This window comes from Neodiprion pinetum, chromosome 2, assembly GCF_021155775.2.
Source record: "Neodiprion pinetum isolate iyNeoPine1 chromosome 2, iyNeoPine1.2, whole genome shotgun sequence".
NCBI classification, from domain to species: domain Eukaryota; kingdom Metazoa; phylum Arthropoda; class Insecta; order Hymenoptera; family Diprionidae; genus Neodiprion; species Neodiprion pinetum.
The window spans coordinates 18,483,642-18,497,238 of NC_060233.1; the positions used below are offsets into that span (position 1 = coordinate 18,483,642).

The 13,597-nt window shown below is 41.6% G+C and overlaps 2 protein-coding genes across 2 annotated transcripts; both read right to left on the bottom strand.

Moving 5' to 3' along the window:
- Positions 1-1,600: 1,600 nt before the first annotated feature.
- On the bottom strand, positions 1,601-6,669 carry LOC124211557 (uncharacterized). Its single transcript, XM_046610734.1, has 3 exons — positions 5,474-6,669; positions 2,407-5,221; positions 1,601-2,317 (listed from the first exon to the last, which is right to left on the bottom strand). The coding sequence occupies exons 1-3, from the start codon at positions 6,667-6,669 to the stop codon at positions 1,601-1,603; spliced, it is 4,728 nt and encodes a 1,575-aa protein (XP_046466690.1).
- Positions 6,670-9,274: 2,605 nt separating this feature from the next.
- On the bottom strand, positions 9,275-10,586 carry LOC124212211 (uncharacterized). Its single transcript, XM_046612084.1, has 3 exons — positions 10,073-10,586; positions 9,408-9,906; positions 9,275-9,281 (listed from the first exon to the last, which is right to left on the bottom strand). Exons 1-3 carry the CDS (start codon positions 10,584-10,586, stop codon positions 9,275-9,277), a joined length of 1,020 nt encoding a protein of 339 aa, XP_046468040.1.
- Between the last annotated feature and the right edge of the window lie 3,011 nt (positions 10,587-13,597).

Consider the following 13,597-nt stretch of genomic DNA (forward strand, 5'->3'; position numbering starts at 1 on the left):
TTTTAAAGTGAAGGGTAAGAATTCTCGACCTCGTAGATAATATATTATTGAATCTTGGTGAGCGGTAAAAGAAATGTAAAACGCATTTTCGTTAACGTTTCGGCCCGGATATGGGCCCTCCTCAGAACGATTAGTTTTTTTATTCAACTGTAAAGAATAAAAAATGTTTTTATAATATGAAAAATATACAATAAGACATTAATCACTATAGATGTAAAACTATTGAAGCTATTCTCTATTGTAGGTTAGTGGGTACATATTAAGTATCTGTTATGGTTATAAAGTGATAAAACTTTGAGAGTAATTTACCTTTTATAGGAAGGAGGATTAAGATACAGTCAGAATCGTAAAATACAATTTGGTGAGCGCAGGTTCTTCAAATAAATGACAATAATCGTTGTCGGCTTCTCCAATTGTTGAAAGTACAGTTGTTAAAAATATGGAAGTAATTAATTAAAAAAACTATGTATCTTCACTGTCCATAAGTCAAAGTATTAAAAAGTTTTAGAGAAAGGGTGTTTGCGCTCGGCATCGATGGCGGTAAGAGATCTTTTACCAACGAGGGTTGTAAATCCTCGTCAAACCAATCGGGAAAGATTTTCGATGCATTGGCTTCCTTGAGACAATTGGGTTTGACTCAAAGATGATTCAATGTTATAAGGTTTTAGTCAACAAATATATTTATTAACAGACTTGAAGTAAATTGAATACACTGTTGAGTTCGGTTGTATGAGATTCACGCGGGGTAGTGAGAAGAAGTTGTGGCAGTGGAGTAAGTTGGTCTTCTCTTCGCGTTGGTCGAAACGAATCTGATCTTAAAGGTAGGTTTTAAAAATTAACTAAGTTCCGATGGCCAAAAAACTACTGGAAGGGGTAGGATTGTCCCTTGAGAGAAGGGATGAATTTTGCTTGGGAGTGGGAGTGAGCACGTGAGCCAGAAGCAGAAACGTACATTCCCAATGTGCGATGCACGTGCGGGCGTTTTAGGATACACGTCATAAAAAACAAGGACGAAAAGTGAAGATTAGAGGATTGGTAGGCAGGCAAAGGTATTTACGAGTAGAAAGTAGAGAATTTGTCGAGATTGCAAAACTGGCTGCCAGATGTGGCAGACCGGCGTAAGGAGTATCCTTTTTTGCAAATCAGTCGACACAATTCGTCAATAAGGGATGGGAACTTCCAGCAGTTGAGTAGTTTATGACCTTAAAACGTGACTAAAATGTCCACGCAGAGATTAGAATTAAAGACTGTAAAACGTGAAAAGAATGCCGCTAATTTACAGAGCGGATTCAACATGCTCCCCCGGTTGAGCACACTGTGGTCAAAATTGAATGAATCCGATGATTGAATTCGCTAAAGTATAGTTAATTAAAGATAAGTGTTATAATCTATGGGGTAAAATTATAATCTTAAAATTAGGTCTGGATTGAAAAACTTTGGTGCGGATACATGTTTAAGAGAGGTTCTCTGCTTCTGGATCAATTGGTAATAGAACCAATTTCTTTACGGCCCGATCGACGACCCCTTTCGCTGTTCTGATGGAGACGACGCGGATAACGCCGTCTGCTCCTGGATGGATTGTGGTTACGCGGCCCATGCGTCACTGCATGGGTGGAAGGTTATCGTCCCTGATGAGAACGAAGGAGCCTTCCTTGATGGCGTGACACCCGGTGGTCCATCGGTAATGGGCGTTGAGTTCCGACAGATATTCCTTGTGCCATCTATCCCAGAATGACTGTCTTATCCTTTGAATATTTTTCCAGATGGAGAGACGGTTGGGTGGAATATCCGAGGAATCCTGTTGGGGTAAACTCGTCATCGTGTCACCAATCAGGAAATGTGCAGGAGTAAGAGGGAGAAGGTCGTTAATATCAGAGGATAGAGGAGTCAATGGGCGAGAATTAAGAATTCCTTCGATTTCGGTTGCAAGAGTAGTCAGTTGTTCGAAAGTGAGGGTTTCAGTGCCGACTACACGCAAAAAATGCCGTTTGAACGACTTGACGACGGCTTCCCAGATTCCTCCAAAATGCGGTGAATATGGAGGATTAAAGTGCCAAGTGATTTCCTTTTCTGATAGATGTTGTTGTACCTTTTCGTTATGCTCCGATGAACGTATTAGGGTCTGTATTTCCTGGATTTCGTTTTTAGCCCCAACAAAGTTTGTGCCATTGTCTGAGTACATAGAATTACAGCGGCTGCGTTTGGCAGCAAAACGTCGTAGTGCGGCTATAAAGGCATCGGTGGTAAGATCGCTCACTAATTCTATGTGAACTGCCTTTGTGGCTAAACACGTGAAAACAGCTATGTAGGCCTTGACCTTGTTTTATTTCGTACACGTTTTTCTTTGATGAAGAATGGACCGCAATAATCTACGCCTGAATGAATAAATGGTCTAGCTTCTGATACCCGGACGTTTGGCAGTTGACCCATTTTGTAATTAATTGGACGAGGATTCAGTTTGGCACAGGTCACACAGTGTTGGATTACGTTGCTTATTTGTCGTCGTCCATCGATGATCCAGTAGTTTTTTCGGAGGTTGTACAGGGTGGCCTGAGTACCTGCATGGAGGCCCGAGATGTGTTCCTTCCGGATGATGAGTTCTGTGATCTTGTGGTTTTTTGGTAAAATTATGGGATGCTTCTGATTGTAAGAGAGAGATGAATGATTTAAATGACCGCCGACTCTTATGACTCCGTCTTCATCAATCCCAGGGTCTAGAGGTGTTAGACAACTCTTTGAATCAATTGGACGACCTCGTTGTAGATCGTGTAGCTCAGATGCGAAGCAGATTCTTTGGATCCATGCGATAATGCGTAGAGTAGCTGTTCTTAGTTCGTCTACTAGGAGAGGACCTGTTCTTCGGTTTTTAAATCGCAGACAATAAGCGGTGACTCTTTGTAGCTCAGTAAACGTACTGTATCGTTCAAGCATCGAGTCTCCTCCGGTGGTGATAAGGCAGGTTGCATTACGTAATTCTGGAATTTCCTGTGCTACGTTCAGTGTAATCGACGGCCATTGGGTTTCATCCTCTGTCAGCCAGGCTGGATCGTGCATCCAAAGACTGTTTTTTGTGAATTCGGTCGGTAATTGTCCGTGAGATAAAGCATCGGCGGGATTGTCCTTTGTTCGGACGTGTCTCCATTCTACCGACTTCGCTCGTGATTGGATGCTTGCAACTCGATTTGCCACGAAGGTTTTTAATACATGTGGAGATGTATTTAACCAGTTCAACGTAATTGACGAGTCTGACCAGAATATTGTTTCACTGATCGGTACCGAGAGAGTTAATTTGATATTCTCGTACAAGTCGACGAGTAATTGCGCCGCGCATAATTCGAGTCTCGGTATAGTTTGTACCGTTTTTATGGGGGCCACTCTTGATTTGGCACAGAACAAGGATACCTGGGTGTTACCATTGTCTGACCGGAGATAAATACAGGCTCCATAAGCCTTTTCTGAAGCGTCACAAAAACCATGTACTTGGATATCCTTCGCATTTTTATGAAGAAGGTTTCGATGAAATGATAATTGGTTAAGCAGGTTGAGTTGCCCTGCGAACTCGGTCCATTTGGTATGAAGCCATGTAGGAATGGATTCGTCCCAATCGAGTTTCATTCGCCAAAGTTCTTGCATGATCAGCTTAGCATGAACAATGACTGGATTTACCAATCCTAAGGGATCGAAAATTTGCGCAGTTTCGGAGAAGATTGTCCTTTTTGTAAAGCGCGATGAAAGGTTTATAGGTTTGACGGTGTATATCAGTTTATCTGTTTCGGAATTCCAATATACGCCCAGAGTTTTGAGATTCGGATCATCACCGGCTAGAAGTTGTAGATTTACTTTGGTTGCGGGCAAGCCTTCTAACACACGTATGTCGTTCGAAGTGCATTGGCGTAAGTTGAAGCCTCCTCGTTTCAGTAGAGCGACAACTTCGTTCCTCAAGTTGATAGTTTCTTCGATTGTTGGTGCACCGGTTAGCAGATCATCGACATACAGAGCATTTTTTAAGGCCTGGGATGCTGCTGGAAAGTCCTGACCTTCGTCTTCAACTAGTTGAGCTATGGTTCTTATCGCGAGAAATGGGGCTGACGTGAGTCCGAACGTCACAGTGTTGTGCTCGAACGTAGCGATTGAACCGTTGTTTTCCTTCCAGAGAATTCGTAGATATTTTCTATCCTCCGGTCGAACAAGACATTGCCTATACATTTTCTCGATGTCTCCTGTTAAGACGTAATTGTGAAGTCGAAAACGTAGGATTAAGGTAAGAAGATCGTATTGAATAGTTGGTCCAGTCATGAGACGTTCGTTCAGCGATATCCCTGTGGTTGATTTAGCGGAACCATCAAACACTACTCGTACCTTCGTGGTTTGACTGGTTTCCTTGATGACAGCGTGATGTGGGAGATAAAATCCTTCTTCGTCGTTAGATTGTATCCTTGTTATGTGTCCGAGATTTCTATACTCTTCAATGACCTCGGTATATTGCTGTTTGAAATGAGCGTCCTTAGCGAAGCGTCGTTCGAGAGTTTGGAGACGTCGAAGAGCGAGATCTTTGGATAATCCGAGCTGGTTTTTCTTTTCGTTGAAAGGTAGGGCTACGACGTAACGTCCGCTAGGATTGCGAGATACATGTTTTGTGAAATGATCTTCACACGGTTGTTCTTCTGCGGAGAGATATTTGGTGGTGGGGCCTTCTTCCAGCTCCCAGAACCTGCTCATATCCTCCTGTAGTTTCAACGTGTTGCAGGTAGCGCTGCTTGTTTGCTGATCGATTATTGTATGGGAAGAGATATTACCCACGATGACCCAACCAAGTAAGGTTTTTTGTAGATAAAGATCTGGGTCCTGAGTTGATGAGAGACGGATTGTCCCGATTGAGAGCGTGGCCATAGAGGGACCTGCGCTCAACAAGATCTGTAGTGGAGCTGATTTGTCAAAATCAGGATCAGCCATCCGAATGTTTTTTGGGATCACTATAGAGGAGCAATCGACATGTTCTGGAGGCGTGAGTGAGCTAATTTGGGGAACAATGAAGAAGTCGAGTGTCTTCTTGTATCCGGTAATCCGAGATTGGATTGTGGCTTGGATTACGTAGTGAGAAATGGTTGACATACCATCTACAGCGCCGATGGGAACGGAGCATGTCCCTTTCGGCAAGTTGAGTTCGTTTGCTAAGGTTTCAGTGATGAGATTAATCGACGAAGCTGTGCCGAGAACGGCTCTACACGATATGAGTCGTTCAGAGTTATCTAACACAAGAATTTTCGCAGGTGCAATCAATTGATCGGCGACTGTGTTGGATGATGATGCAGAGCTGGGCTGCGTAGTTCGTGATACTTCGGTTTCTGAAGCTAGTCATGCTGATGTTTCGTTAGATTTCGTAGCTGGCTTAGTTTCATGTAACAAAGAGTGATGTCTCTTGTTACAAGTTTGGCAATTTCGCGCTGACAAACAGGTTTTTGCCGAATGTTGCCTTCCTAGACAATTCATGCAGAGTTCCGCCTTCGATACAGCTTGGATCCGCTCTTGAGTTGTCATTTTTTGAAAGTTCTCGCAACCATAAACTTTATGAGATTGGTTGCATATGGGGCACGTTGGTTTGGTTGAAGAAGCGTTCGTCGTTGTAACGAAACTTTGACCGCGGAGGTGCGTTCCCTGTCGTTCGTGATGCGCCGCAACTGGCTTAGAGTTTCGCGAGTTTATGGCCCTTGGGTTCGAGGTTGTGGTCTTTGGCGCGGTCCAAGTATGTTCTGAGCAATTCGCTCGAGCTTCAAGGAAATCGAGTAAATCGGTGTATGATTTAACTTCGTTAGTTTTTATCGATAGCTCCCATTCTGTCATTAACGATACGTTGATTTTTGACCGAATGAGATGAATTATGGGGATGCTCCATGTCTTTACGGATTGACCCTTATTTTCGATTGCTCGGAGATGTTGCCGAAAGGCATCCACTAATCCTTCTAAAGATCCAGATGATCCCTTTGCGACGCGTGGAAATTCACTAAGAGCATTCCAGTGTCTTTCAATTACCTGCCGTTTCCGATCATATTTTTTATTCAGCATTGTTAGGGCATCCTCGTAATTTCGTCCGGTTGTTTCTAATGATTCTATGGTTTTGAGAGCTCTTCCTTCAAGTGCAGATCGTAAGTATTGGAATTTTTGAACTAGAGTTAGATCTTTGTTCTCGTGAATGAGCGCGGTAAACATGTCGTAAAAAGGCGCCCAGTCTTCATGATTTCCGTCGAAGTTACTTAGCTGGATTTGTGGTAACCTCACCGGAATATTTGGAGAACTGGGTACTGAGATGCTCGCTTGAGGATCTGATCCCGTCGTGGTAGACGAGGTGTCGCGTTGCAAGTTCGGCAATATATTGCTAACCTTCGCGATGATTTGATAATATCTATCTTCCATGTTTAAACCTTCATCTTGTTCTACATCTGTAGGATTGATTCGTTCTATTTTTTCTTGTATGGGTAAAAATTTGTTCCAATGTTCTTGAAGAGTTTTGAATTGTTTATTGAGATACACGCGATCCGATTCACCTGATCCTGTTTCTTCGACGAGCATTTTTTCAAAGTGCGTAAGTCGACGTTTCATTAGACCTCGCGATTGATGCAATTCTACGAGTTCACTTGCTCGATCTCCACTAGAGCCTTGCGTTTCTGGCATTTTTTACGGAGTATTTGACAGTTGCGTGGTAATTGAGGAAGGAAAGGGAGACGATTGGTGATTTGATAAATTAACGAGCTTACCGATTGTTGAGGTTTGCGTGGCTGCTACGTTGAGTGGCGATGAATTACCGTTGTTGTGGGTGATTTTCCGACGTGGACTTTTTTATGGCAATAGTTCTTGGATAACAATGACAATTCGTTGAAAAAGTCGTTTGGTTTGTAGTTATCCGGCTCGAAGGACCAAAATGTTTGCGCTCGGCATCGATGGCGGTAAGAGATCTATTACCAACGAGGGTTGTAAATCCTCGTCAAACCAATCGGGAAAGATTTTCGATGCACTGGCTTCCTTGAGACAATTGGGTTTGACTCAAAGATGATTTAATGTTATAAGGTTTTAGTCAACAAATATATTTATTAACAGACTTGAAGTAAATTGAATACACTGTTGAGTTCGGTTGTATGAGATTCACGCTGGGTAGTGAGAAGAAGTTGTGGCAGAAGAGTTAGTTGGTCTTCTCTTCGCGTTGGTCGAAACGAATCTGATCTTAAAGGTAGGTTTTAAAAATTAACTAAGTTCCGATGGCCAAAAAACTACTGGAAGGGGTAGGATTGTCCCTTGAGAGAAGGGATGAATTTTGCTTGGGAGTGGGAGTGAGCACGTGAGCCAGAAGCAGAAACGTACATTCCCAATGTGCGATGCACGTGCGGGCGTTTTAGGATACACGTCATAAAAAAACAAGGACGAAAAGTGAAGATTAGAGGATTGGTAGGTAGGCAAAGGTATTTTCGAGTAGAAAGTAGAGAATTTGTCGAGATTGCAAAACTGGCTGCCAGATGTGGCAGACCGGCGTGAGGAGTATCCTTTTTTGCAAATCAGTCGACGCAATTCGTCAATAAGGGATGGGAACTTCCAGCAGTTGAGTAGTTTATGACCTTAAAACGTGACTAAAATGTCCACGCAGAGATTAGGATTAAAGACTGTGAAACGTGAAAAGAATGCCGCTAATTTACAGAGCGGATTCAACAAAGGGTTTGTGGTAGTTAAAATAGTTTAAAACAATGTCCAAACGGTGGTACTGGTATCATTATGACCCTGTTCTCCATGTCTGAACAATTTTTGTTAAACCGTTTGTGTCAACTGGTAAACAACGACTGATGGGAGAATCAAATATGCCCAAGAGTGAAGGTGAACAAGTACAAACAATTATAAAAACATGTGGCATGGGGACAACAAATTTATGTACTTAGTTAAGGTTAAACAATGTGTGCTGTGTGGGAGGTAATCAGCGGTTTGTAAATATTGCTAAGATGTTCAACGTCTTGTCTAAGATTAACGGAATTTGGGTGTCCTGTAATTTTGCACATTTCTAGTAGTAACCGTTTATAATAATTAGGTTCTTCACAAAGGATGTTAGTATTGTCATAGTTAAAAGTATGTTGTTTTTTGATTAATGTTATTCTTGGATATGAAGGTCACAACTCAAAACACTTTTATCGTGTTAACGTTTCGGCCCTGGTGGGGGCCCTCCTCAGAACATTTTATTCAAATATCTGTCACGAACAAAAATAAAATAATGTACAACTAGGTTTTAACAAAATTAGACATAGTGGTATAAATAATATGCAAGGATGTTTGAGCAAGTATAAAAGAGGAATTACCTAGTATGAGATGACACTTCCAATTACATAGAATGCGTGTTGGTAATTGATGAATAAATAGAAACAGTAAAAAACAATAAAAACAAAAACCGAAACACACTGCGTTCGCGACACGTAATTCCCGCGAATTCATATTTGTTGTTAGTTTGGTAAAATGAAATAAAACACACCGCCGTTATAGATTGAGTCCAGAGCACATAAGCACAAGTGAAACGTCCAGTGTGTAGTGGGGGGAGGTCGATCTCGATAGTTATCAGAGCAAACGCAGAGTCAACGGGTTAAAAGGAAACCAAAATTTTTGTTAAGGAGGTAAAATCGAGAGCAAGCTCAGTCGGTAATGGACAATTACAATGGTCGTATCACAGAGGTGTAAATATTACTTAGATGTTCTATGTCTTGTTTACGGTTGACAGAATTGGGATGTGCAACAATATTGCACATTTCCAACAGTAGCCTATTGTAATACAACGGTTCGACGTCAATAATGCTGGCTTGAGAATAATTAAAAGAGTGGTCGAAATCGATGGCATGTCTCGTCAATGCAGTATAATTATCCTCGTGTTCATGGATATTGCGTTTATGCTCGGTTATCCTGGTGTGTAGTTGCCTACTAGTTTGGCCTATGTAAGACATGTTGCATTGGTTGCAAGGTATTTTGTAAACTACACCAGAGCGCATACCCAGGGGTAAGGGGTCCTTACCCGAATCAAACATCGAGGATAGATCATGTGCACATTTACCCACAAATTGAATTTTGTACTTAGAGAATGTTCTGTTGAGTGACTCAAACAACCCCGCGACGTATGGGATGGAAATATAGCTTTTTTGATTGGTTTGTGTAGTAGTTACATCGATATTATTGTTAGGGTTGGTCGATGACAAGATGGAATCGTATTTGAACTGTATATGTTTGTTGAGCAGGCGAGGTGGATAGTCGTTTTTACTTAGTACCTGCTGAATCAAGGACAAATTTTTTTGTGAAATTCCATACTTGAGAGTCGGATCGCTCTGTCAACTAAGCAATTAATCGTTCCAATTTTGTATGATCTGGGATGGTGAGAATGGTAATTTAAATACCTTTGTGACCAAGTAGCCTTATGAAACCAATCAGTTTCAATGAACTGGTTATCATTGATGATCAGGACATCTAAAAAGCTAATTCGGTGATTAGACTCTAATTCAGAGGTAAATTGTAGTCTCGGATGGAAACTGTTGAAGACGGAAAGCATTTCTGCAACTTTATCCGAAGGGACAGCTGTAATTATGTCGTCTACATATCTGAAAAAGAATGAAGGCTTGAAGTCCAGTTTGTTGAGACAATATTGTTCAAGATCATCCAAAACCAAATCTGACAAAATTGGAGAGAGCGGTGAGCCCATCGGTAAACCATAAGTTTGAGCATATATGTTATGATTGAATTTGAATATGGCAGCCTTAAAACATATGTGCAATGCTTTTAAGAGTTCGTTAAGTGGGACCGGAATTTTGTCCACCAACTGATGCCAGCGCTGTTTAACAGCGTTGATTGCAAGATCTTGTGGAACATTTGTGAACAATGACACAACATCCAGCGAAACTAAAATATGATCAGGTGGGAGACGAAAGTCCCTAATAGCATTAACCAGAGCAAAACTATCTCTTACACGTGACAAGGGAGGTACGATGTTGTTACCTATACATTGACTGAGGAAACGAGCCAGATTGATAGTCGGACTATCAGTGAAAGAAACTATAATTCTTACCGGTGTATCCGGTGTATCCGGTAATTTTCGGTAGCCCGTAGGCTCTAGGTGGTAGGCAATTAGTTTTTGCAATTTGACGTCTAAGTTGATCAGAGATGAGTATGCTTTTAGACCAATCCGTTGTTAGTTTTTTGACTTCTTGTTGCAAGGTACAGGTGAGATCGTATCTAACAACTTTGTAAGAGTTGTTGTTGGAGAGTTGTTGCAAGATTTTATCCTCGTACATTTGTTTGTTCATCACAACAGTCGTGTTTCCCTTGTCAGCCTTCAAGAAAAGTAAGGCCTGGTTGTTATTTTGAAAGATCTTAGTTTCTTTCATTTTGTGAAGGATGTTCTTGTCAGCGTGAAGGGGAGAAGGGGTGTTGATGAACTTTTTTATAGTGTTGGTAAAATCTTGGTGGGCCGTATTACGAGAATCAGAAGAAATGAAGGAAATCTTTGATTCGAAATCAGAGATAAGTTTGTTGGTTGGGATGCAGTTAGGCTTAAAAGGAATGCCATATTTGGGTCCCATTTTTAGCACGTCGGTATCATTGACAGGAATATCCGTATTGCTAAGGTTCACGATCCAATTTTCAAAGGTCGAGTCAATTGGATTAGAAGTGGGACGTTTTTTGTTATTAATCAGATTAGCTAACTTGTTGATGTTAGCCGCCTTGTAAGCGTTGAAGGCCGGTTATAATTTCAGGTATTGTGTGTCGGAGAATTTTTTTGACACTTCAACAGGTAATTCAATTAAAATATCATTTTAAAGCGACAACAAAATATTTTGATATTTGACGATGGTCGCGTGAGCGTCACTGATCTCGAGATTGAGTAACGACCTTTGAAATTTGTGTACATTATGTTGGTAAACAGTACGCGACTTAGACATTTTGAAACTAATAACGTTCGAGATAAGCTTAGCGAATTTTAAATGGGTAGGTAAAATCGATCGTTTCTTGCAGTTTAGAAGAAAGATGCGGTGGTTTTTAAGCTTCAACAGAGACTCGGATATGGTGGCCCAACGTCGCAGCTTCCCCGCCAAAGTCTTTCCATATGCAAGAGAGATATCATGGAAAAAAAAAAAAAACACGATAAAAGTGTTTTGAGTTGTGACCTTCATATCCAAGAAAAACATTAATCAAAAAATCTTCAAGGTCAAGATAAATCGTCTTCATCATATGTTGTTTTTTGATCACATGTTTGGTTAGAGCAGTATGTCGATCCTCATTGTCTTGTACATTGCGTCTATGTTCTTTGATTCTAGTGTCTAGATGGCGGCCAGTTTGTCCGATATAAACTTGATTGCAATCGTTACAGGGTATTTTGTAAACAACATTAGAACGTTTGCCCATAGGGATTCCATCTTTTCCCGAATCAAAGACAAGTTGTAGGTCTTTTGAATTTTTTCCCACAAACTTGACATTGTATTTGGTGAATAACCTATTCAATGACTCAAAGAGGCCCGATACATATGGAATAGGAATAAATGTAGTGGCTGGTCTATTGTTTTCGTCTGCGGAAGCAGAGTCAATATTATTGTCTAGTAGGTCCTTGATATGAAAGCGTCTCTTATTTATATGTTTGTGTAAAAGGCCATGTGGATAGTCGTTCCATTTTAAAATATTATATATGAGTGACAAATTCTTGTCATGGAATTCTATATTTGATAGTTTGATGGCTCGGTCAACAAGATTAAAGATGGTACCTATCTTGTATGACATCGGGTGGTGGGAATTAAAATTCAAATATCTTTGAGACCAAGTTTTTTTGTGGAACCAATCTGTTTTGATTTTAGAGTTGTTATGTATCAGTAGTGAATCCAGGAAATTGATGGCATTATTATTTCCTATTTCGATGGTGAATTGTAATCGTGGATGATATTGGTTGAAAATATTCAGTGTGTAGTCTATTTTTTCTTTAGGGACTGCAATTAAGATATCGTCAACATATCGGAAATAGAAGGGTAAATCAAAGTCTAGATTGCTGATGCATGACCTTTCTAGGTCTTCCATCACCAGATCAGACAGGATTGGAGAGAGAGGGGATCCCATGGGCAACCCGAATTGTTGTGCGTTGTGCGTTGTGCGTTGTGCGTTGTGCGTTGTGCGCGGTCAACAAGATTAAAGATGGTACCTATCTTGTATGACATCGGGTGGTGGAAATTAAAATTCAAATATCTTTGAGACCAAGTTTTTTTGTGGAACCAATCTGTTTTGATTTTAGAGTTGTTATGTATCAGTAGTAAATTCAGGAAATTGATGGCATTATTATTTCCTATTTCGATGGTGAATTGTAATCGTGGATGATATTGGTTGAAAATATTCAGTGTGTAGTCTATTTTTTCTTTAGGGACTGCAGTTAAGATATCGTCAACATATCGGAAATAGAAGGGTAAATCAAAGTCTAGATTGCTGATGCATGACCTTTCTAGGTCTTCCATCACCAGATCAGACAGGATTGGAGAGAGAGGGGATCCCATGGGCAACCCGAATTGTTGTGCGTATGTGTCGTTGTTAAATTCAAAGATTGCCGAATCAAAACAAATGTTTAAGGCTTTAACCAGTTCAGTAAGTGGGATTGGAATCTTTTTATCTAGAGAGGCTCAACGGTTTTTTACTGCGAGCATAGCGAGATCTATGGGTACATTAGTAAATAGAGATATTACATCTGTGACGTTGCACCTAGAGTGCAAGTCACAACAAACCCCAAACCCGCGGGGAAGAGCCGAACGGGTGAGTCCCGTCCCGTCGGAAAACACCCGGAGTTAACCGAAGCCCACCGACGCTCGGCTGAGCCGAGCGTCAACCAGCAGTACGACCACGGCCTGCGAAGCAGCAACTAGCCTAAAGGAGAGAAACCCACGAGAAGCGACGAGGACGAGCGAGAGAGAGAGAGAGAGAGAGAGAGAGAGAGAGAGAGAACGAGAGAGACACCGTCACACACACACCGTACACATACACCGTTACCCACACACGCCGACGACACCAGGTTAGGCTGCAATCTACAGCCGATCTGCTCCTCCCCTCGCAATACCAACCCTTCCTACCTCACACTCCCCGTCACACTACACCACCTCCCCTCGCAATACCGACCCTTCCTACCTCACACTCCCCGTCACCCTACCCACTTTCCCCCCCCTCCCCGCGCGCGTATCTGTAAGTTAGAATTAAGTGACGCTAAGGGCTGAGGCGTGATCAGCCCCCGTTGATGTCTACAACCATTTTGTACCTTTAGTAGTTTCAAGTCGACTCACCCCCCCCGATCGCAACACATGTACCCCCCCCCCCCCCCCCCCCTCACAAATATATACCCCAAGTTTTACCTATTCTATCGGCCCCGACTTTCTCGCCCCGTCTCTAATTGTTCCCCCCTTCCACATTATTAGTGCGGACTCGAAACCCGTCACAAATTGGCGCCCAACGTAAATTACCCACATTTTTACCCCAAATCCGAACAATCAAGAGACAAAACATAAGAATAAACGCTAACAAAGTACACATAGGCTCACGAAACAAAGCTACACAGTCACGAAAATTCGAA

What these genes read in the sequence shown, in the direction of transcription:
- LOC124212211 (XM_046612084.1), bottom strand. Translation starts at nt 10,586, where the DNA reads ATGGGACCCAAATATGGCATTCCTTTTAAGCCTAACTGCATCCCAACC. An exon ending in CGGATACACCGGATACACCG is followed by an intron (nt 9,907 to 10,072) that starts GTAAGAATTATA and finishes ATCATATTTTAG; the next exon opens with TTTCGCTGGATGTTGTGTCA.
- LOC124211557 (XM_046610734.1), bottom strand. Translation starts at nt 6,669, where the DNA reads ATGCCAGAAACGCAAGGCTCTAGTGGAGATCGAGCAAGTGAACTCGTA. An exon ending in TGCATGAATTGTCTAGGAAG is followed by an intron (nt 5,222 to 5,473) that starts GCAACATTCGGC and finishes CATATCGTGTAG; the next exon opens with AGCCGTTCTCGGCACAGCTT. An exon ending in GTCAACTGCCAAACGTCCGG is followed by an intron (nt 2,318 to 2,406) that starts GTATCAGAAGCT and finishes AAATAAAACAAG; the next exon opens with GTCAAGGCCTACATAGCTGT.